Consider the following 23,002-nt stretch of genomic DNA (forward strand, 5'->3'; position numbering starts at 1 on the left):
ATAAAGAAAGTATCCAACAAGAAATAATATAATTACTTATATTCAACAAATAACTAAATATTTTTAAAAACCATCTATTATTGATGAATTTCTTACCTTTGTGTTTTTTAGAATCATGAGGTCTGTATTATTGTTTCGTATTAAGAACTGCAGATGTAACTCAATAGCCATTTCACCACTTAAAATTTTAATCATTTTCAAAGTCTGGTCCTTAGGCTCTGGACTCTGCCAAAACAAACAAAAAAAAATGAAAACTCATAAACGGTATTACTATAATCCAGTAACCCAATTTTATTTCATCAGTCCTAAACCAGTGAAATTCAAACAGTCCATTTTAAGAGAAAGGAGAATTTATTTATTTCTTTATTAGATGCTACTGAGATATGATACTAGCTTGATGGAAGAATACAATTCATCCCCAGCTAGCTTTCAATATAAAATATTTAAATATTTTAAAAAAACTGGGAAAGAATAATTACTGATGACACGCAGGAAAATTACTTTTTATTAAATGAGTCAATTTATATTTTCGTTGAGAAACTTCCTACTTGAAACTGAGAAAACTGAAAATATCTTTAATCAACATATATATATGATTTTTTTTTTTTGAGGCAGAGTTTCTCTCTGTTGCCCCAGCTGGGGTGCAGCGGCGCGATCTTGGCTCACTGCAACCTCTACTTCCCAAGCTCAAGCAATTCTCCTGAGTACCTGGGATTAAAGGCGCATGCCACCACGCTCAGCTAATTGTTGTATTTTTAGTATTTTTAGTAGAGACGGGGTTTTGCCATGCTGGCCAGGCTAGTTTTGAACTCCTGACCTCAGGTGATCCACCCACCTTGGCCTCCCAAAGTTCTGGGATTACATGCATGAACCACAGCGCCCAGCCTTGATCTTATGAACTACCGTGCCACCAATGCAACTTTCCAACCAGGTGAAGAACAGCTGAAGTTTACAGACCTGAGCATCAGGAACCAACAGTCCAACAGACCACCACTGTAATATTTACCCTACCCTTCCAATACGCCACAAACATTAAAAACAACAAAAACAACCTCCCTCCCATATATGTTGCCATTTGCTAGAGACCATACCTTTTTTTCACCCTGTGACAGGTAATTTGAAGTTATTTCAGACAGAAATAACTTCTGCCTGAAGTAAGGATCTAAGGATTTGATCTCTTCTAAATGTTTTTTTGGGATCAATTTTTAAAACTTTAATCTTTACAGAAAATTCATTTTTATAAAATGACTTTGGTATCAAACTTAACAGTAAACTTTAATAAAAGCATGTATAGATATGTACTTGAAAGAATTTACAATATCCTGTGGAAATATTTATTAAGTAACAATCTCAACTTCAAAAAGCGCACTCGCTAGGCACAGAGGCTCGGCTCGGTGGCTCATGCCTGTAATCCCCGCACTCGGGGAGGCCAAGGCAAACGGACTGCTTGAGCTCAGGAGTTCATGACCAGCCTGGGCATTACAGCGAACCCTGTCTCTACAAAAAATACAAAAATTAGCCAGGCGTGGTGGTGCATGCCTGCAATCCCAGCTACTTACTTCGGAGGCTAAGGTGGGAGGATAGCTGGAGCCTGGGAGGCAGAGGTTGTAGTGAGCCGAGATTGCGCCACTGCATTCTAGCCTGGGTGACAGATCAAGACCCCGTCTCAAAGGAAAAAAAAAAAAAGCACACTCACGGCTTCTGGTGTCTTTCCTACAAATGCACTGCCTGTCTTTTCTTCTGTTTCCATTGAGTCACTGAAATGAAAAGAACCAACAATCAATAATTTTTTCTGAAGAGAAGTATGATTTGTTTATACCACAGATCTGAACCATGTCCAAATTGAATATTTTGCAAGAAAATAATGTTTACTTAAGTATTACCATTAAGAAATAAAAAATTCTACACATCTCTAAGATGGAGGCAATCCAGTTATTAAATTTCCTCCAAATAATAAAAAACATACAAAGCAACTAGGTTAGTAAAACCATGGACAACAGGCCGGGCGCGGTGGCTCATGCCTGTAATCCCAGCACTTTGGGAGGCCGAGGTGGGCGGATCACGAGGTCAGGAGTTCGAGACCATCCTGGCCAACATAGTGAAACCCTGTCTCTACTAAAAATACAAAAAAATTAGCAGGGCGTGGTGGCGGGCGCCTGTAGTCCCAGCTACTCGGGAGGCTGAGGCAGGAGAATGGTGTGAACCTGGGAGGCAGAGCTTGCAGTGAGCCGAGATAGTGCCTGGGGGACAGAGCCAGACTCTGTCTCCAAAAAAAAAAAAAAAAAAAAAAAAAAACCATGGACAACAAATACAACAAGAACAGGTGAGAACATATCTCCTTCATTCACAAAACACAGTCAGGTAAAGCAAAATCACCACCAGCTACAAAATGGGCTTGAAAAGAAGGGGCTGGGACCCCAAGTACTCTTAAATCTAATCAGCCAACACCCCCTTGTAGGTCAAAGCACCATATTGAGGAAAAAATGCTGGGCAGAGAATCCAAATTAAAAAGGCAGGGACAAAGATAAAGAAGGTACCAATAAGCCTGGGCAACAAAATGAGACCCTTATCTCCACAAAAAAATTTAAATAATGAACCAGGTATAGTGGTGTGTGCCTGTAGTCCCAGCTACTCTGGAGGCTGAAGCAGGAAGACTGCTTGAGCCTAGGAGTTCGAGGTTGCAGTGAGCTATGATCGCACCACTGCACCCTAGCCTGGGCAATGGAGAAAGGAAACAGAGCCAGGAGATCCCAAAACAAAAGCCATTATTTTGTATAGTACTCCATAAATGCAACAGAAGAGGAAATACTAGAGGGCAGTAAAATTGGAAAAACTATCATAAACAAGCCTCCTTTGGAAAAGTTTAGAAAAACTAATTTCAGTAAAAATAAGCTACAGAAAAGCATCAAAGTAAAATCTCATAAAATATTAGAAAAAAGTTATTCCAAAACAAGTAAGAGAAATTAGGAAAATTACATAAAATATACAAGACTATTACATATTAGAATTACAAAAACTCAGAAAGTAACATGATAGAACTAGGGAAAATCAGAAATAAAAGAGAAAAAAATAATTTCAGAAATGAAGATTAACTCAGAAGGAACTTGTAACCACCACACATAAGCCTTAAGAAAAGGAGAAGGCGAGAAGAAAGAAAACTTGTTAAATCAAAAATAAATAAATAGGCCAGGTGCAGTGGCTCACACCTGTAATACCAGAAGTTTGGAAGGCTGAGGCAAGCAGATCACCTGAGGTCAGGAGTTCGAGACCAGCCTGGCCAATATGGTAAAACTCCGTTTCTACTAACAATATAAAAATTAGCCGGGCATGGTGGCCTGCACCTGTAGTCCCAGCTACTCAGGAGGCTGAGGCAGGAGAATTGCTCGAAGTCAGGAGGTGGAGGATGCAGTGAGCTGAGATCGTCCCACTGTACTACAGACTAGGTGACAAGACTGAGACTCTGTCTCGAAAATAAATAAATAAATTCTATCCCCCTAAGATTGAGAGAAAATTAAAGATGCTGCCTCTTATCACTCCTATAATGTATTGGGAATCCTAGCCAATATAGAAAAAAAAGAGAGAGAAAAGGTATAAAGATTACAAAGGAAGGAGTAAAATGGTCTCTAACTGCAGATGACCAAGATGCCAATAAAGAAAATTCTATAAAAGGATCTACTTTAAAATATTTACTTAAAAAAATCATTTATAAAGCTATAAATGATTTTATCAAGGTCATAGGATTCAATGTTAGTATATAAAAATTATATTTCTATACACTACCAACGAAAAAAATAGAAATTTAAAAATACCACTTCACAACAGCATCAAAAACAAATTATACTTAGGGATATAAGAAAATTAATTTAAGAAAAGATGTGTAAAACCTCTGCACTGAATCTACAAAACGCTACTGAGAAAAAAAATAAAAAACCTAAGTAGGCCGGGCGCAGTGGCTCATGCTTGTAATCCCAGCACTCTGGGAGGCCGAGGCGGGCGGATCATGAGGTCAGGAGATCGAGACCACGGTGAAACCCCATCTCTACTAAAAAAATACAAAAAATTAGCCTGGCGTGGTGGCGGGCGCCTGTAGTCCCAGCTACTCGGAGAGGCTGAGGCAGGAGAATGACGTGAACTCGGGAGGCGGAGCTTGCAGTGAGCCGAGATTGCGCCACTGCACTCCAGCCTGGGCGACAGAGTGAGACTCCATCTCAAAAAAAAAAAAAAACCTAAGTAAATGAAAAAGATCACCATATTCCTGGATTACAAGATTCAATATTATCAGGATTTCGATGTGCCCCAAGTTGAAGATATTCAATACAATCCCAATCAGAACACTCAGACTTGTATAATGCAAAAAATCTACAATAGCCCAAAGAATCTTGAAAAAGAAAAAAGAATCAAAATTGTAGGTCTTACAATACCTGATTGCAAGACTTAGCATAGTTTTAGTAATAAGGAAAGAGGTAGTGATATAAAGAAAAATATAGGCATACCTTTGTTTTACTGCCCTTCAAGGAAGTCTATTGGAGCCACTTTTCCAATAGTATGTGATCACTTTGTCCTTGTGTTACATTTTAGTTATCCTTGCAATATTTAAAACTTTTTAATTATCATTATATTTGTTACGGTAATCTGTCATCAGTGATCTTTGATGCTACCATTGTAGTTGTTTTGGGACACCATGAACCACACCCATATAAAACAGCAAACTCAATCAATAAATGTGTGTGTTCTGACTGCTCCACACACCGGTCATTCCCCCATCTCTCTCCCTCTCCTTGGGACTCCCTATTCCCTGAGACACAACAATATTGAAATTAGGCCAATTAATAACCCTACAATGGCCTCTGAGTGCTTAAGTGAAAGAGAAAGTCCCACATTTCTCAGACACAGATATCCAGTGAAAGAGCAGGCTAGGGGGCTGCCGGCATAAACAGACACAACTAAGACACACAAATGTTTTTAGTAAGTGATCTAAACGTGTAAAATACAGAAAAATAAAATTTTAATACCATATCAATTTGTACAGAATGCAAATTTCTAATACTACAGAAATTTGTGTATTTAGTTCTAATAAAAGCACAAAAAGCTGAGAATGTTCCTTACTTTCTAAATATCTCACCCAGATATATCTAACCCAAGTATCTAAAAAGAAGCCCCCAACTATCCCACCTGAGTTTTTAAATTTACTTGATTAAATAGTACACATGTTGTCTGGCAGGCTCTCCCTACGAGATAATTGCTTCTATTTCTTTCCAGAAGGGTCAATTTCTTCGGTTTTCCTTACTACTCCCAGCACAGCACAAAACAGAGCAATAGCCTAATAAGACTTTAAAATCTATGAAAGCTAGTGGCAAAATTTATTTATTCTTAGAATATGCTTCCTATAAATATTCTACCTGTCCCCAAAATGAAATAAAGATTATTCAATTAGTTTTGATGTAGAAAAAGGTACTTATACCTGTCTTTCTCTGATCCTGGAACAGTACCCGTATTCGTGGATCCAGGCACAGAAGCAATAGGGGTGCCAACAGTTCGAAGATTCTGGATTACAGATGACAAAAACTGCTGGCTAGCACTTTCATACAAATCAAAACAAATCTGATATGCCATCAGGAGGTTGTCTTCCTTTACCAGTTTTTCTAAGATATCACTCACAGCCTGAGGATCATCTAAGAAAATTAAGCACTGAAATGGAGATAAAGAACAATTACTTAATAATTAAAAACTTCATCTACAAGGTACTTGAGACAAAATCAGCATTATAGAAAACCTCAAAATATAAGCACAGGCAAACTAGGGCAGACTATCCAGTCTAGCACTCTATTTCTAAACCCAGCACTAGATGAAATTTTTCTAAGCATGGCATCTGGCTTCCATAAAAAAATCCATACAAATTATATTTATGACTCTTAATGCTGTGCCTAGTAATCAGCAGTATTCAACATTGGTTGTTGAATGAATCTTGGCTTCCTTAAATCTTATCTGTAACTTATACCTAAGTGCTCCTTAATTTGTATTTTCTGCCTTACCATATGTTATGGAAGTTACTCATTCATTTAACAAACATTGTGTTGTATTGGGCCAGGACAAGAGACATTAAAATCACCATTTTGAAGCATTTCCTTACTACTCTTATGATCTGCCATTGTTTTAACAAAATTATCCAACAAAGTTAGAATTTTTCTTTTAAAAACTCAATTTAAATTTTCTTGTTCCCTTAGGCAGCAAGCAACTCAACTTCAAAATAAACACATTAATCAAAGTTATTATAAATTAAGAACACGAAATAACAGAAACAAAATAAGTGGTCAACAATAAGGGAATGATTAAGTAAGGCAAAGTATATACACTGAATGATTACAACAATCAAGTAAGAGGACTCTATGAAGAGTTAGAACATGGAAAAATGTTAAAGACTATATACAATTAATACTGTTTATCCACAGAGAAAATAACTTGGTAGCTGGAGCCACGTAATAGGAAGACTTCATTGTATATCCCATAATTCTTTTTGAATTTTAAATCACATGAACATATTATCTGCTCAAAAAGATATTATTTTTAAAATGAACAATAAAGTTTTTAAAAATAATAAAAAGATAAGGAATAAAAACAGCTGAAAGAAATAAAATTGCCTCTAAGGAATAAAACTGAAATACAGACAGGAAGAGGGCAGGGAACTACTATTTTTCATGTGAGTTTAAAAAAAACTATGAAAAATATTTAGAAACAACAAAACTCCAAAAACCTATGTAGAGAAAACTGAAAGGAAATACATTATTAAATACTAAATTGACTTTGGGTGATGTAAAAAATCAAGTTAGAATAGTAAGTTGACTTTGGGTGATTCAAACATGGATATTTTTTCTTCCAGTATTTTGTTTCAAACTTGCTTTAAAAGGGATTGTAAAAAACAGTGTTTTAATCTAAATTTTTAAAGTCTAGAGGATTAAAATACACAGGAGCACATTATAATGAAGAAACAACAAAATGTGCAATAAAATGCTATGCCCTGAGCAGAATACAAAAAATGTATACAATATAGCAACTGTTAAAAAGTAAACCCATGCACACCTCCAGTCAATAAAATACAATATAGTCATTAAAAGAATGCAGTAGATCCACATGTGCAAATAAGTAGGGAAAAACATCTATGTCTTACCTTTGGGAAAAAGCCCAAATGATGGGAAGGAGAAGCCTTACTTTTCATTTTATATATTTTCTGTACCATCTGAATTTTTTTTGATGTGTAAGAAAATTTATATATAGAAAGAGATAAAAGATACCCAAATGTTTTGGTGTGTATGGGTAATGAAACTATATATAATTTATACACTTGGAATTCTCTTTAGAATGACATAGTACAGCATAGGTACTGTTTTACTCTTTTCTTCTAGCTTTTTAAAAAACCTTCGTTATTTCTAAAAATTTCCTTAAATTATTGGATTATTTTCAAAATGAAAAAAGAATATATAGAAAGAATGTGTTGCAACAAAATAGCTTTTTAGTGTTGTGAGATTTAGTTTCTTATTAATAAAAAGGAATATAAAGCACATACCTGATTTTCACAGGGCTGCTGTGAAGATCAGCTGAGATACATGCATAAAGCCACTACAGTAATATGAAGTAATAAAATGTGAAGTGGTATAACATAGCACAGTACAGCGTGGAGCAATGTAATGAAACATAATGTAATGTCATTACCTGACAAACATTGATGAAATCAGGTTTCTCCAAGTTCATGTAGATTTTAACTAGAACTCTTAGTACTTTATTCCGAAACTGTTTATTCTGCATTAAAGACATGCAGAGCTTAAGGCTATAAGCTAACATTCCTGGGACATCATTCTGAAAGAGATAATTTAAAGATATAATGTTATCTGGTTATTGCAGCATTATGTTTATTTAGAAATTGAATTATTTTAATCTTGCTTCTTTAGTCAATCTAGGAAGCCAATTATTTAAACCTCTTAAGCAATACAAACTTAAGAATTTTAAACAATTTTAGATGAAAATCTTAAAAGAATTACATATTTCCACATCATTATAAAAAATGGATTATAAACAATATTTAGTGGTACTCAGAATCACCATTATATGAACATGGTATACTATAATAAAGTGATGCTGTTAATTATTATAAAAGATATACAACTGTCCATACACTAAGTAGCTATGTTTTCCAAATGTGTCTGCTGAAGTCTTTCTGCTTCTTACCTTGCTACTAGACTCCCTCATGACTTACTGCCTACACTCACTTGCTGGCCAAGAAACACAACACAGCTCTGAGTGACTCAAGAATTGAGTGCTGTTACATCTGTCTGGTGCTCTCCTTACGAGAAAACTTTGATCCAGGCTCTATGTGTTTACTTGGTGATTCTCAAAAGTATCCCCAATATTTGAGACTTCACCCCGTAAAAGGCCTTCAACATAAATTAGTACACTGAAAGCTACAGGAGTGTTTCTCAAAAAGTGAGTTGTGACTTTCCACTGCATAATAAAATCAATTTAATGAAGTGTGACTAGCAAATTAAAAAAGTAAAAAATACAATTTAAAAATAACAGAGTTATATCACAAGTAGTAAGGGTAGGTATTGGTTTCATAAAGCTCAAATTACATCTATATGTATATGTGCACTGGGATACAAAGTAAGATGCATTTGTTACTCTGCTTTATTTTTTTTTAAAACATTTATCATTCTTTTACTTTATATATTTATCTGTTTGACTGCTTGTTCCCCTTCTAGATTCCCCAATGAAGTGCTTGCTTTGGGCAGGAACTTTGTTGGTCTTGTTTGCTACTACAGTAGGTGCTCCTTTATCTGAGAGGAATATGTTCCAGCACCCCCAGCAGATGCCTGAAACCACAAACAGTACCAAACTCTATATAAATTATGCACAAATTTCTGTTTTCTTCTTCACAATTTTATGGATGGAAGATTCATTCTTATGTACATCTTAGCGCAGCCTCAGCATACAATTTTTTTTCTTTCCTTATTAAGTTGGGAATTTTCATTTTTTCAATTAAAGGAAGCAGTTTAAGGCTTCTCTTTAGCATATCTGAATTGCCAACATCACTATTTTTGTGCTTTGATGCCATTACTGAGTAGAATAAGGGTTATCTGAACACAAGCACTGTGATATTGCGACAGTCAATCTGATAAGCAAGGTGGCCACTGAAGTGACTAACAGGCAGTGTATACAGCATAGATCTACCAGGATGATTCACATCCCATGCGGGATGGAAGGAGATGCTGAGGGATTTCATTATGCTAGTCAGAATGGTGCACAATTTAAGACATGAATTGTTTATTTCTGGAATTTTCTGTTTAATATTTTCAGTCTGTAGTTGACTGCAGGTAACTGAAACCACAGAGAGCAAAACCATGGATGAGTGGGGACAATGCACATCTCCACTGCCTAGAACAGTATCTGGCAAACAGTAAGCACTGAAAAAATATTTGTTGAATAAATGAAAACAAAAAATGTAATCTTATACACATGAAGACAAGGATGGGCTAAAACTGCACAAAAATGAAACTGAGAGGGAAACAAGGGCCATTATATCACATTAGACTGTTCACTCATTCACTCATTTAAACAAATCGTATTATTGATGCTAAACACTGCCTTAGGTTTTGGGGATACAGTGGTGAAAAAGGCACATATACCTGTCCCGATATAGCTTACGATCTAGTGGGAAAGATAGCTATTAACTATCTACTAATACAATTATCAAGGGATAAACACCATGAAAAAATGTACAGGGCTCCATAAGATTAACAACAGAACTGGACCTAGTCTTTGCTTAGGGGCATGGGTATTGGGATCAAAGTTCTGCAAACAAGGGATAGTTGAGCTAAGTTCTGAATTGTGAGGAGAAATAAGGCAGGCAAAGAAAGGAATGGAGGCCAGGTGTGGTGGCTCACGCCTATAATCCCAGCACTTTGGGCGGCTGAGACAGGTGGATCACTTGAGGTCAGGAGTTTGAGACCAGCCTGGTCAACATGGTGAAACCCCATCTCTACTAAAAATACAAAAATTAGCTGGGCATGGTGGCACACGCCTGTAATCCCAGCTATTCAGGAAGCTGAGATGGGAGGATTGCTTGAACCCCGGAGGCAGAGGTTGCAGTGAGCTAAGATTGCGCCACCGCACTCCAGCCTGGTTGACAAAGCGAGACTCCATCTCAAAAAAAAAAAAAAAGAAAGAAAAAAGAAATGTAAAAAATATTTTTGGAAGGGGGAACGAGGCAGGGTTCATCTAGATGAGAAGATACCAAAATGGCTAGTGTTCAGAGAGCTAGCTCACGGAAAGAAATAGCTGGTGAGGCAAAGCGAGCCTGCAGATCAATGTCCATTTTACTCAGCTTTGTACCTTTCTGACCACTTCGGTTGGTGACTTAAATTGTCTTAATTATTGCAAACACCGCAAACCAGGAATCTAGCTGAGTAGTTTTAACCCTAATAAATGCATTAAAATAGTAGTTTATTGTCTTCTTAAAAAGGGCAGAGTAATTAATACAACTTCCCCATGCAAGACTTCAAAGGATTATGTGGTAAGATAAAAGCAGATATTCCATGAACACAAAACACAACCAAGGGTCATACATAAATATGAAAATAAAATATTTGGCAAAAGATCACCTATTATTTCTAACTAGATTTTCTTTTCACTGCCTATGAAAGTTTCAGTTTGAATAACTTGCTTTGCTGATTCCCTATCAACAATAATTTCTGAAATAACATCATCTACCTACCGACTCCAGAATGGTCTTTTCAAAGACGTCCAGTCTTCGTGTCTCCAGAGCAATGCCAATAGCCTGTTTATACTTGTGATCATCTAGACATCGCTGGAACATTTTATTTACGATGCCTTCCAATCTCTGGTCAATTGGTTTTTTTTCTCCTTCAGGCAAATCTGCATTTTCCACACATTGTTTGGTGTAGTGATCAATGCATTTTGCTGTTGAGGAAATAAAATAACTGATTATCTTGTAAATTGGGCTAAACTATCAGAAAGGGCAATGCCTATATTTATAATCATATATACTTATGGGATGACTATAAAGCAGTAAGCAAATTTTGAAATGCTAGAACTTATACATTTGAATTAATACTGTTCTCCCATAATATTTACACTGGAGAACTATACACTAATTCCAATCCAGTTGACATTATTCAAAACATTTCTATCTGCCAGGTGTGGTAGTGCTCACCCACAGTCCCAGCTACTTGGGAGGCTGAGGCAGGAGGATCACATGAGCCCAGGAGTTCAAGGCCAGCCTGAGCAACACAATGGGACCCTGTCTCTTATTTAATTTATTTTTAAAGTTTCTATCTTGTTACTCCATTTTGATCAAAATTCTATTACTCTACCTGATTAAGTTGCTTATTCAAAAGAATTGGCTACAAATAGCTGCTGCTTCACTTTCAAAAAACAAACATTTGCCATCGCTGAAGATATTTTAAAAGGCCTATTATAGCAACTATCATGTAGTAGTATATTGGACTTCTTTGCATTAATGAAACTATTAGCAACCTGAGAGTAAGAACTATGTCTAAATTGTCTCTGTAGGGTAACGGGGAAATGACTTGAAATGCGCCACAAGTTTAAAAGGCAGTTCCAAAGATTTCCAAAAACTTTTCCAGCAACTGTAGCAGATCCTTTGAAAAACAGTCCTGTGTCGCTTAATGACAGTAATACATTCTGGAAAACACATCTTTAGGTGATTTCATCATTGTGCAAACATCATGGAGTGAACTTACACAAACCTAGATGTTATACAACCTACTACGTACCTAGGCTATATGGTATGGCCTAGTGCTTCTAGGCTGCAAACCTGTATAGCATATTACCGTATTGAATACTATAGGCAATAGTATTTGTGTCTAAACACAGAAAAGGTACAGTAAAAATATGGTATTGTACTCTTATGGCACATCTGTTGTCTATGTAGTCTGTCATTATGTGATTCCTGACTCTATTTATTGTCTCAATGTGAGGTAGGTGGAACCTATTTCTCCCAAGAAAGTGTCTGAAAATTCATGCAAAAGTGTTTGTGCCCAATTTAGCTTCCATATTTCACAATGATTTGGGTGCATGGAGGTGAGGGTGTGACATACTGAAGGATATCAATAGCACACCTGATAAGAAATATTTGTTTGCAATTTACTTATATTTCTTTGCAATCACACCTTAAACTTTCTAAGTACAACCAAAAGAAGGACATTTCCCTAAGCCTTCCACCTTCATAAGGAAGATAAACAGTCACCCTGGCCGGGAGCGGTGGCTCACGCCTGTAATCCCAGCACTTTGGGGGGCCAAGGCGGGTGGATCACAAGGTCAGGAGATCGAGACCATCCTGGCTAACATGGTGAAACCCCGTCTCTACTAAAAATACAAAAAAAAAATTAGCCGGGTGTGGTGGCGGGCGCCTGTAGTCCCAGCTACTTGGGAGGCTGAGGCAGGAGAATGGCGTGAACCCGGGAGGTGGAGCTTCCAGTGAGCCGAGATGACGCCACTGCACTCCAGCCTGGGCGACAGAGCGAGACTCCGTCTCAAAACAAAAAACAAACAAACAAACAAACAAAAAACCCAGTCACCCAAGAGGAATGACATATACATTAATTATCCTCTCCATAATTCATTGGCTTCTTTCCCTTTCAAAGATAAGTAAGAAGATGAGGGCAAGATTTATTAGTTACAAACCATAGCCCCAAGAAATAAAACTAATTTTAACTAGCATAAATGATTGTTGGCCTACCAGATGACCCGGGTTAAATGGGTCTATATTTTGAAGGAAGCAGAGGACTTTTATAAATTGGAATATACTACATTCAAGATTCAGGTGGAACCATGAAGGTTCAGGTACAGTTAATAAGAACATAGTGGGTTGGGTCAGTGGCTCACATCTATAATCCCAAAATCTTGGGAAGCTGAGGCAAGTGGATCACTTGAGGCCAGGAGTTCAAGACCAGCCTGGCCAACATGGCAAAACCCCATTTCTACAATACAAAAATTAGCCAGGTGTGGTAGTGTGCACCTGTCATCCCAGCTACTTGGGAGGCTGAGGCACGAGAATCACTTGAACCAGGGAGGTGGAGGTTGCAGCGAGCCAAGATTGTGCCATTGCACTCCAGCCCGGGCAACAGAGAAAAACTGCCAAAAAACAAACAAACAAACAAAAAAACACAGTGGATGTTATAATGCAAAATAGACCTTAAAGAATTCCAGTTGTTGAAAATGTCCACCAGGCCCTAATGCGAGCTTTTTGAACCAACTGTAGTTAAGTGAGGAAACATTACCCCTACCCCATCAGCGAGGAACCTCAAAATTAGAACATTTGGGGAATTTTCCTTAGATTATATAACTGAAGGGGAAAAATATATGTCCCAGGTTTCAAATGAGATTCATGTTCTCATTCACCAGGTTTGCATATATGTCATAAATATATCCCAGGTTTATGTTATAACTAAAACTCAGCCTCATTTCATGCTAAAGCCTTGTCATAACTTGGAGATTTATGCGTCCTGGATTTTCTGGAGGTACTGCTTACGATATTCATTAAGACGCTAGGAAGCCTTTTCCAAATTCTATTTTGTATACCCCCTCATGAATCTCACTGACATCTTAAAAAATGTGCCCTACAAAACTAGAGGAAGGGTGAACCCCACTTTTAAATAAATAAATGCCAACAGAACTGGTCTACTGATCAAAACTCACCTTCCAAAGGTAAAATGATAGTGTTTAGAGACAGAGAAGGCATCTACCATGCCATAGCACTTCATACCAACAGTCCAGTTTAAAAGCACAATTTGTACAATGGTGGCATTTTAAGCATTTGTAGATCACTGTTGTAAAAAACCATAAACTTTCATTAAAGAAAAAAAAAAAGGCTGGCTGTGGTGGCTCATGCCTGTTAATTCCAACACTTTGGGAGGCCAAAGCAGGAGAACTGCTTGAGGCCAGGAGTTTGAGACCACCCTGGTCAACACAGTGAGATCCTGCCCTGTTTTCAAAAAAAAAAATCCATCAAATAAAAGAGATAAGTAAGGCCGGGCGCAGTGGCTCACACCTGTAATCCCAGCACTTTGGGAGGCCGAGGTGGGCGGATCACGAGGTCAGGAGATCGAAACCATCCTGGCTAACACAGTGAAACCCCGTCTCTACTAAAAATACAAAAAATCAGCCTGGCGAGGTGGCAGGCGCCTGTAGTCCCAGCTACTCGGGAGGCTGAGGCAGGAGAATGGCGTGAACCCCCAGGGGGCGGAGCCTGCAGTGAGCTGAGATCGCACCACTGCACTCCAGCCTGGGCGACAGGGAGACTCTGTCTCAAAAAAAAAAAAAAAAAAAAAAAAAAAAAGAGATAAGTAAGGTATTTCACCCACTGCTTCTAGCTTAAAGTGAATAAAGTAGTCTAGTTTCAAATAATACAGTCCATCCTTTCAAGCCATCAGTTCTTCCCACTGGATTCACAGATGACAGCTCAATTCAATGAGACTCCAACAGCAATAAAGTAACTTGCAAAATTTTCATATCATAGCAAAAACTTTAAAAACATGAACACAGAATCCCAAGGACAGTTGATGGTACCTCTATCAACCCCCTTGTGCAGTGCTTCCCAATTTCTAAAAGAGAATACCAACTTCCTCCTTGTAAGTGTTCAAGTGAATAATACAGACCTTCTACTAATCAGCAGTGTGAAATATCTACACTGTACACTCCTGACAGAACACACCCTCGAGCTCTCTGTACTATGAATCCAAAGTTTGATAAACACATGTCTGAAGGGTATGCAGTCCCCTCTTTCATTTACTACATTAAGAGTTTTTAAGCATTTTTTTACGCTATAAAATCTTTGTATAAAATCTTACATAACTAGTTGAATTTACAACTCTGGTTGAAATATGTGTCAGAGAATTCAAAGCCTTGCCTGTGTGTTATCCCCTTCCTTCAAAAATAAGTAAACAAGTAAGAAAACAATGGTTACAAATAGAAACAGTATGAGTTTTGGAGTGACTAAAACCAGGTTGTAAATTTTATCCTTCTATTTAATAACCATGTCTTTATCACCTCAAAACCCAAGTTGTCTCATTTGTAAAACGGCTAGCTCCTCCCTCATGGGGTAGCTGTGTAATAAACCACGGTATGCAGAGTGACTAGCACGGTGCCTAGCACAATGCAGATACTAAATAACGGTTTCTTGTATTCGAAAAAACTACATAAACTGGTACCACTTGTTACTCATAGTAATCTGATTTAATCTTTTCCTCTAACAGCATGCTCATTAGACTGGTGGTGATCATCATAACCGCTGAGAACCAGCACTCAGTTGAAGGGCAGATCTAAAAACTCAGCCAGCAAAAAATTATTGTAGAAAGATGATGAACTTCCAATTAAAATGAAATTTGGCAACATCAAATTCTGGAAAAAAGTTTCTATGTGCACTACAGCAAGAAAGAAGCCGACAAGATAAAGCCTTACCAGATAGACGATAATTACCTATAATAGTTTCCACATATTCAGAGTTATCATTGACATTGAAGAGGTCCCCTGCTCCAAGAGCATAATTCAGAGACTCCTCAAAAGCCCCCAGGTGATAAAATACTTTAGATGCCACTAAGGCTGCAAACTGCCGACTCCGGAAACCTTCATCTTCGTATAAAACCTCTCTGAAAGAAATTAGGAAGTACAGGTCTAGTTCAAACTGTGGTTTTCCCTAAAAATCCCAAACCTAAATATTCAAGCCACAATTCAGTTAACAGCAAATTTCTAAATGAATCAATAAGCCACAAGACCCACATTCACAATTAAATTTGATCCACCTTATTCTGATTTATAAAAATAATTTCTTACATTTTGTCTACAGACTCGGAAATTTCTGCCCAGAAGTCATTAACAACTGCATTCAATTTGTGTAGTGCAAATTCCTGTAAAAGATAACCAAAATTCTATTTTGAGATAGACTTATCATTACACTTCCTTAAAAAATTCTTTTCAGCAAATCAATGATCAAATCCTCAGTAATATTTACTCAAACTTTTACTCTATGACAAATATAAAAATTTACCAACTTACACTTTTTCTGGAGTTTACACATTTCTTTTCTGTTTTCAATCATCAACATTTTTCTTCTTTGAATATAAACAATTAACTCCAGGTTGCTGGTTTAGATGTAAAGGAATCAAGTATCTAGAGCCACTAGAAGGACATTCCAAATTTCCATCAAATAAAAAACTTTAAATATGTGAAACAGAAGCAACAACTTTTTGTGTTTTCTGTTGATAAAGAAACTGGGGCGGGGGAAGGGGAAGGTGTGGTGGCTCAGACCCCGTAATCCCAGTACTTTGGGAGGTCAAGGCGGGGGGATCACTTGAGCCCAGGAGCAGGAGTTTGAGATCAACCTGGACAACATAGTGAGACCCCATCACAACAAAAAACTAAAAAATTAGCTGAGTGTGGTGGTGCATGCCTACAGTCCTAGCTACTTGGGAGGCTGAGATGGGAGGATCATTTGAGTCTAGGAGGTCAAGGCTGCAGTGAACCATGACCACACACTGCACTCTAGCCTGGGTGACAAAGCGTGACTCTGTCTCAAAAAAGGAAAAAGATTAAAAAAAGAAAAAAAAAGAAATTAGGGGGCTATTCAAGTGTCGTAACGAGGTTTATTTGTCTTAGCTTTGTTAAACTCAGGGGAAACCAACTGCTGTGGCCAAAATACTGTCCTCTCTGGCTAGGTTACAATAACTGGGTACAAGCCAGCTAGCAACTTTGAATGATGGAAGATTACAGATATCACTAAATTCAAAAGGCTTCACAGTATTCGCACTAAACCTAGTTACTTTTTCTTCAATTCATACCTTAAGCTGTGGTTCATCTTCATCCAGAAGAGAAATAATTCCAGCTATGAGAGAAAAGATGTAACATGATTATGAAACACATTCTCACTAAAGTGGAAATTAACACCTGGTCAAAAATATATGACGGCTGAAAAACAATTTTTTTGAGGCGTAACTTCTCTAAGGGAATGACAATTTTTCTTTGAAAGTGTAAAGGTTTATATCTCCAGTTTAAGACTTAACTATATTATCAAACCCTCGTGGCACCACATATATCACATCATTTGCCTAATTCAATGGTTTTCAGTGTGGTCCCTGGACTAACAGCATTGCCTGGGAACCTGTTAGAAATACACATTCTCTGCCCCACTCCAGTACTGAATCAAAAATTATCAGGATGGGGCCCAGTACTGTGATTCTTTTGCTAACTATAGTTTGAGAACCATTGGCCGAATTTACTGATTCAAACGGGAAACTTTCCTGTACAATTTTAGAATAAAATATTCATACAAAATAAATCAACAGTTATAAGATTATTTATAAAAATGGGAGCATTTAGTCATCAACTCAACAAGGTAAAATACTTCAATTATTTCAAGGTGTGTATATCACGGCACCTTTTTCCTATCACAAGTAACCTGGGTTTTACTAAATGATGAACAATCATACTCATTCTGAATTCAATTACCCAAGCACAGTGTTCTCCATGTGGCTTCTCTTAGCCTCAAGGTATTACCACTAACATAGGAGAGTAAAAGTAATAATTGTCCTCTCAAAAGAACACACCTTGAAATATAGTCAAAGGTCAAAGGGATTATTGGAAAAATGATACGGGAAATTACTGTACTAAGACCACAAAGGAAACCACTCTCAAATGTTTTCCATGTGGGTTTTAAAATCATTCCAGAACACTGAGTTGAAACTGTGGTTTGATTAAAAAGTGTCAAGGCAACTTAGATGTAGCCATTTCTAATTGACAAGTATAGCTTTGCCAAACAGCTTAAGCAGTCTTTAGGAAGCCAAACAGGAAAAGATACAAAATTTACCAAGCAAAACTAAAGTAGCATAAAAGCAGATATAAAGAACCTCTTGGTACTCTAGGTTGGTATGACAAGTCCAGAACAGAGATTCTGAATGGACAGCACAGGGAACAGATAAATTTCAAAATTCAATCAGTGAAAAAGAAAAAATTGCAAACTAGTGATGTGGAGTAAGATGACGGGCCAGAATGCTTTAAATGTAGAACAGATCTTAAATAACAGAACACTTAATACTAAAACTGCTACCTATCCTCAATCAATGTATTTGAACGGCTTTTACCAAAAAGGGAGACGGATTTTTATATTCTCTGGTTTGGTTTCACTTATGACTAACTGGTTACATGGTTGTCTTGGCTTGGAAACTCAGCCTCTGGCCATGGACCAGAACTAAATCAAATACTCTACACTCCATTCATTAGTATTTCCCAACTTAAAAACAAAACAGAACGCTCTTCTGGAGAGGGGAGAGAATGGGAAAGGCCTAAGGATGCTAAAAGCCTCTTATGCCATTATAGAAACTGAGCAGATATTGGTCTAAAACTGTTGAATCAATTGACAGAAATATTTGGATATTTATTTACAAACATGGAGGTATGTTCCAGAAGACACAGCTTAAAAGTTGGGAACAGCTGCCTCTGGGGATCAGGAAAGGAAAAGTGAGGTGGGGGACTATTGTTTTAAAGCTTTTTAGTACAACTTTCCTTTATGTGTCTGTATTATGTCTGTATTATGTTTAAGCACCTATCTCTCTCTCTCCACTCCCGTGCATAGTCAAACCTCTTGAAAAAAACTAATAGAACATGTTGACCTCTTATTCACCACTGTATGCTGGTGCCTAGCAACCGCCTGGTCAATAAATGAATGAACAAACTGACTAATCCACACCAGAACCATGACACTAGCCTGTTTAGCACCTGGGACAAATTTCTAAGCCAACATGAGCCATAGGACAGAAAACAAAGTGACAAAAGATTTGGAACAGAAGTTGACAAGTAATCCAATAAACATAAATGGCAGTAATAAATATACACTACATGATTATCACAGAATCTCAGGATAGGACCTCAAAAATTATTAGTTTTGCCACCTTAAAGAGGCTTAAAGCCTATTATATTGTCACCAAGTGCTTTTTCAGCCTCTACTTTAAAAACTCAAGGGACTGATTAATTGCTTTGACTGGCTGACTGAGCTCTTCAGTCAAGACATACTTTTGAATTTCTGCCATGCTCTCAGCAGTATTCTAAGAATTGTGAAAACAAGCTTCCTGCTCAAAATTCTACCAGAGAGAGAGAGACAGTAATCAGGCAAGTAAACAAACAAGGCAATTACAGAGCTGTGGTGGAGGGAGAGTAGGCATGTTTTAATAGAATGATCAGGGAAGGATAACATTTGAGTTGAGATGAAAGATTGAGAAGCTAAGGGGAAATCTGAGGAAGAGAAGACTAGAAGGGAATAGAATGTGCCAGGGCCCCGAGATAGGAGAGAAACTGACATATTCAAGGAACAAAAAGGACAGTGTGATTAAGATGTACTGAGTGAAGAAGACAGTACTACAAGACAAGGCGGGAATCAGATCATGTGGGTCCTTGGTTAAGAGTCTGGATTTTACTGTATGCCAGGGGTGTCCAACCTTTTGGCTCCCCTGGGCCACAATGGAAGAAGAACTGTCTTAGGGCACATAAAATACACTAACACTAATGATAGCTAATGAGCTAAAAAAAAAAAAAAGTTTGTGTATAATTTTCACGACATCCACCACCACAGATAAGAAAAAAAGTCTTCGAATTCAAAGGGTTGGACACGGCTGCCCTAAACACAATGGAAGCACTGGTGGATTGTCAGCAAAGAAGTACGATGTGATTAAAGTTTTAAAAAGCATATTCCACAAGAAAAATGGGCCGTACGGAGGTAATGGTCGAAAACAAAGCCTTAACGCTGATATAGTAACCCAGACAAGGGATGAAGGTGGTTTGGGCCAAGTTAGAAGAAACACTGGTAATGGATGGATCTGAAATAGAATGAGGCCTACAGGTGGCAAGAAACTGAGTGTTTATTTGATCTTTACAAAGCTCTCACTGGAAAAACTTCCTGATACTGAACTAAAATTCATCTCGCGATCACTTGTATCCCTTGGGGACAAAAAGTCTTATTCCAGGTACAAGTGACAGCTCTTCAAATGTTTGAAAGTAACTACGTCTCCCAGTATCTCCAACGATGTCCTTAACCAATCCTCATAAAGTTTTGATCGCCTTACCATTCAGATTACTGTCTTCTGCTCACCAGTTTGTTTACAATAAAATGCTCTTTTTGTGGGTCAAGCATAGAGTAAGAAAATGAGAAAAGGGTATGTAAACAGGCAAGGGAAAAAGCACCAAGGCTCTGGACAGCTACATGCAAGTCAACCTGGCACGGGGAGCTTAAGTCTCCAATTGAAACTTGATCTCTGTAACTTATTCCATTGCAAATGTCACTACGTGAATCTACCTATGCAATGGTTTGCGCGTATGAAACCTGCTCCGCAGATCCATCCATTCTTTCTTGAAGGTACAGTCAACAGACTGAGCACATAACCTCGAAAGGGTAAGTAGGCTCTCAGTATAAAGGTATCGCCAGGGCGTCTTCAGGGTCTTCACCGAACCCAAAAGTTCTCTGGGTGTTTTGAATGAACACCCTTGGATCGGACCCAGAAATGACCCACCTCAAACCTAACTCCGGGTTTTATTCTAAGGCGAATGGAGCTTGGCCACGTCCAGAAACACTTCTGTAGCAGTCAGGCTGCCTGGTCAGGGGGTTTGCCTTACTGTTTAATGGCACAGGGGCCCATCCCACCCCGACCCCCTGCGGAGAAGCACTGGGGCTGGACGACCTCACACGGCCAAGAATGGGAGGCACAGAAAAAAGGGAAACCCTTCTGGGGTCGGGGGAAGGCCCAGGAAGCCCCTCGGGTCCTGGCTCTGGGGTGTGGTTGGGGAGGGATGCCGAGGCGGTCGACCCGACTCGATTCCCTCAAGCCAGAGAAGCACGCAGTGACCTGATCAGACTCCCAGCCCCCGACCCGGGGGTGGGCCCTGGGCAGCGAGAAGCTGCCCAGGCCAGCGCTCCGCCGGGAGGCGCCCAGTCACCGGCCCTGACTCAGCTAAAAGCCGGCGCGGCAGCGGCTCCTCCCTCCCGGCGCTGGCTCCGGGCCGCACTCACCGGCCGAAGTGATCATGGCTGTGCCCCTCACTCGCCCGTCGGCTCGCTCGCCGTTCCAGCTGCGCCGTGTATCTGTCAGCTCAGGGCCCGCTCAGTTCACCGCGCCTCCTTGCTCCCCGGGTGCGCTGCTCAGTCAGTCGCCCCCTCAGGCCGCCGGCTCGCTTCTCGCCAGGACCCCGCCCGCCCCGGGGCTGTCCGCCGCCCCGCCTGCCGCCTGCCGTCCGGCGCGAATTCTCCCCTGGCCTGCGTCTTCTGCGCCGCGGTCTACTCCCCAGCCCTCACGGAAGGGTACACGGAGAACACCACTGTTTTCTCTAAACCTCCTCGAGGTGAGGAGTCCCGCGCGCTGGGAACACTGGTCTGCACCTGAAGTCAGGCATTAGAATGGCCACCCTGGCAAAGAGAGGACCCCACCATCACCCGCCATTGCTGAGAGAAAAGGTGTTGAGGGGAGGTGCGAGCATTGCGCGCAGTGCCTCCTGCTGGTGGGAGGTCTCGCTGCAGCACATCTCCCACCAGCCAATGCTTAGGGAATTGGGGCTGCGGCAAACAGCGTTTTTGTTTAGAAAAGTGTCTTTCAATTGTTTTCTAAAGCAAAACCTATCATAAAAAAAAAAGAAAATCCCCACGGAAGTGCTTTATTATCATAATGAATCCACAAGTAATCATTGGCTTATTATAAAGTTGAACAATGAAGGTTTTTACTTACTTTTGGAATAATGTCCAGTGTTGTCAATGTATTAAAATGTGCAGTAGTTATATGGTGAAAGCCTTTCCAAGGGAGAAAAAATGTCTTCCATTCTTTCCTTCTATCTGCCCAGGTCCTCTTTTCCCCTGACGGCAGTGGGTTCTTCGTTTCTAATACATCTTCAGAAATTTGAAATGGCAGTTGCAATAGCCATTTGCAGTCTTATACTAGCTTCAATAAGTCAATTTATTTCAAGGGTCAGTACTGAGAAAGTCTTGATAAAGAATAGTGGCAAACGGTGGCAGTTTTTCAGCCACTGGCCTTGCACTATCAAGCTAAACTCTTCAATCGGACAGCGATGGCAAGCTCATTTCTATGGCCTTCTACCTAACCTAGGGGTACAATCAATGTTTTGTGGTTGCCAGTGAACTAAATGTGCTTGATAACACATTTTGTTGTATGTGTGAGTTTTTTTTTTATTAGAATTCTTAAACTGTGGTTGTTTAAAATATATTAAATATAATTACTGAACATTTTTGAGGAGCCTGTGGCTCAGATTGAAAGGCAGGGCTCGAGAAGATGTGCGTGCAAAGTAAACAGATTACTTGGGGTGTCATTCTACAGAGGCACTTCTTTTTTTTTATTTATTTTTATTTTTTGAGATGGAGTCTCCCTCTGCCACCCAGGCTGCAGTGCAGTGGCACAATCTCGGTTCACTGCAAGCTCCGCCTCGCAGGTTCGCACCATTCTCCTGCCTCAGCCTCCCGAGTAGCTGGGACTACAGGCGCCCGCCACCACACCTGGCTAATTTTTGTATTTTTAGTAGAGACGGGGTTTCACCATGTTATCCAGGATGGTCTCAATCTCCTGACCTCGTGATGTGCCCACCTCGGCCTCCCAAAGTGCTGGGATTACAGATGTGAGTCACCGCGCCCGGCTCTACAGAGGCACTTCTACCAAGCCCTCACATGAAGACACTGTGTGCCCCAAACCCCTAGAGGAGTCACAAACAAATGCCAACAGGTAATGAAAATGAGTGAAGCAGGCCCAGCAAAAGAAAATACAAGCTCCACAGGATGGTGAATGGCAACTAACAGTGTCAAGGAGGTACTAGGGAGTGGTGGGGACTGTGATACAGAGTGAGTTCCTGGCCAGGCGCGGCGGCTCACGCCTGTAATCCCAGCACTTTGGGAGGCCGAGGTGGGCAGATCACCTGAGGTCAGGAGTTCGAGACC

At 39.3% G+C, this 23,002-nt stretch overlaps 1 protein-coding gene across 1 annotated transcript in view; it reads right to left on the reverse strand.

Moving 5' to 3' along the window:
• Positions 1-21,254, reverse strand: part of PSMD1 (proteasome 26S subunit, non-ATPase 1) — a 114,657-nt gene extending 93,403 nt beyond the window's left edge. Inside the window, exons 1-9 of the mRNA XM_032753924.2 lie at positions 21,080-21,254; positions 16,866-16,909; positions 15,862-15,935; positions 15,508-15,677; positions 10,763-10,968; positions 7,708-7,851; positions 5,462-5,688; positions 1,697-1,757; positions 97-225 (exon numbers count right to left, since the gene is read on the reverse strand). Of these exons, the coding sequence (XP_032609815.1) occupies positions 97-225; positions 1,697-1,757; positions 5,462-5,688; positions 7,708-7,851; positions 10,763-10,968; positions 15,508-15,677; positions 15,862-15,935; positions 16,866-16,909; positions 21,080-21,095 (1,071 nt within the window). The 5' untranslated portion in view covers positions 21,096-21,254. The remainder of the gene's footprint in view (positions 1-96; positions 226-1,696; positions 1,758-5,461; positions 5,689-7,707; positions 7,852-10,762; positions 10,969-15,507; positions 15,678-15,861; positions 15,936-16,865; positions 16,910-21,079) is intronic.
• Positions 21,255-23,002: the final 1,748 nt, after the last annotated feature.

This window comes from Hylobates moloch, unplaced genomic scaffold (assembly GCF_009828535.3).
Source record: "Hylobates moloch isolate HMO894 unplaced genomic scaffold, HMol_V3 SCAFFOLD_1, whole genome shotgun sequence".
Taxonomy (NCBI): domain Eukaryota; kingdom Metazoa; phylum Chordata; class Mammalia; order Primates; family Hylobatidae; genus Hylobates; species Hylobates moloch.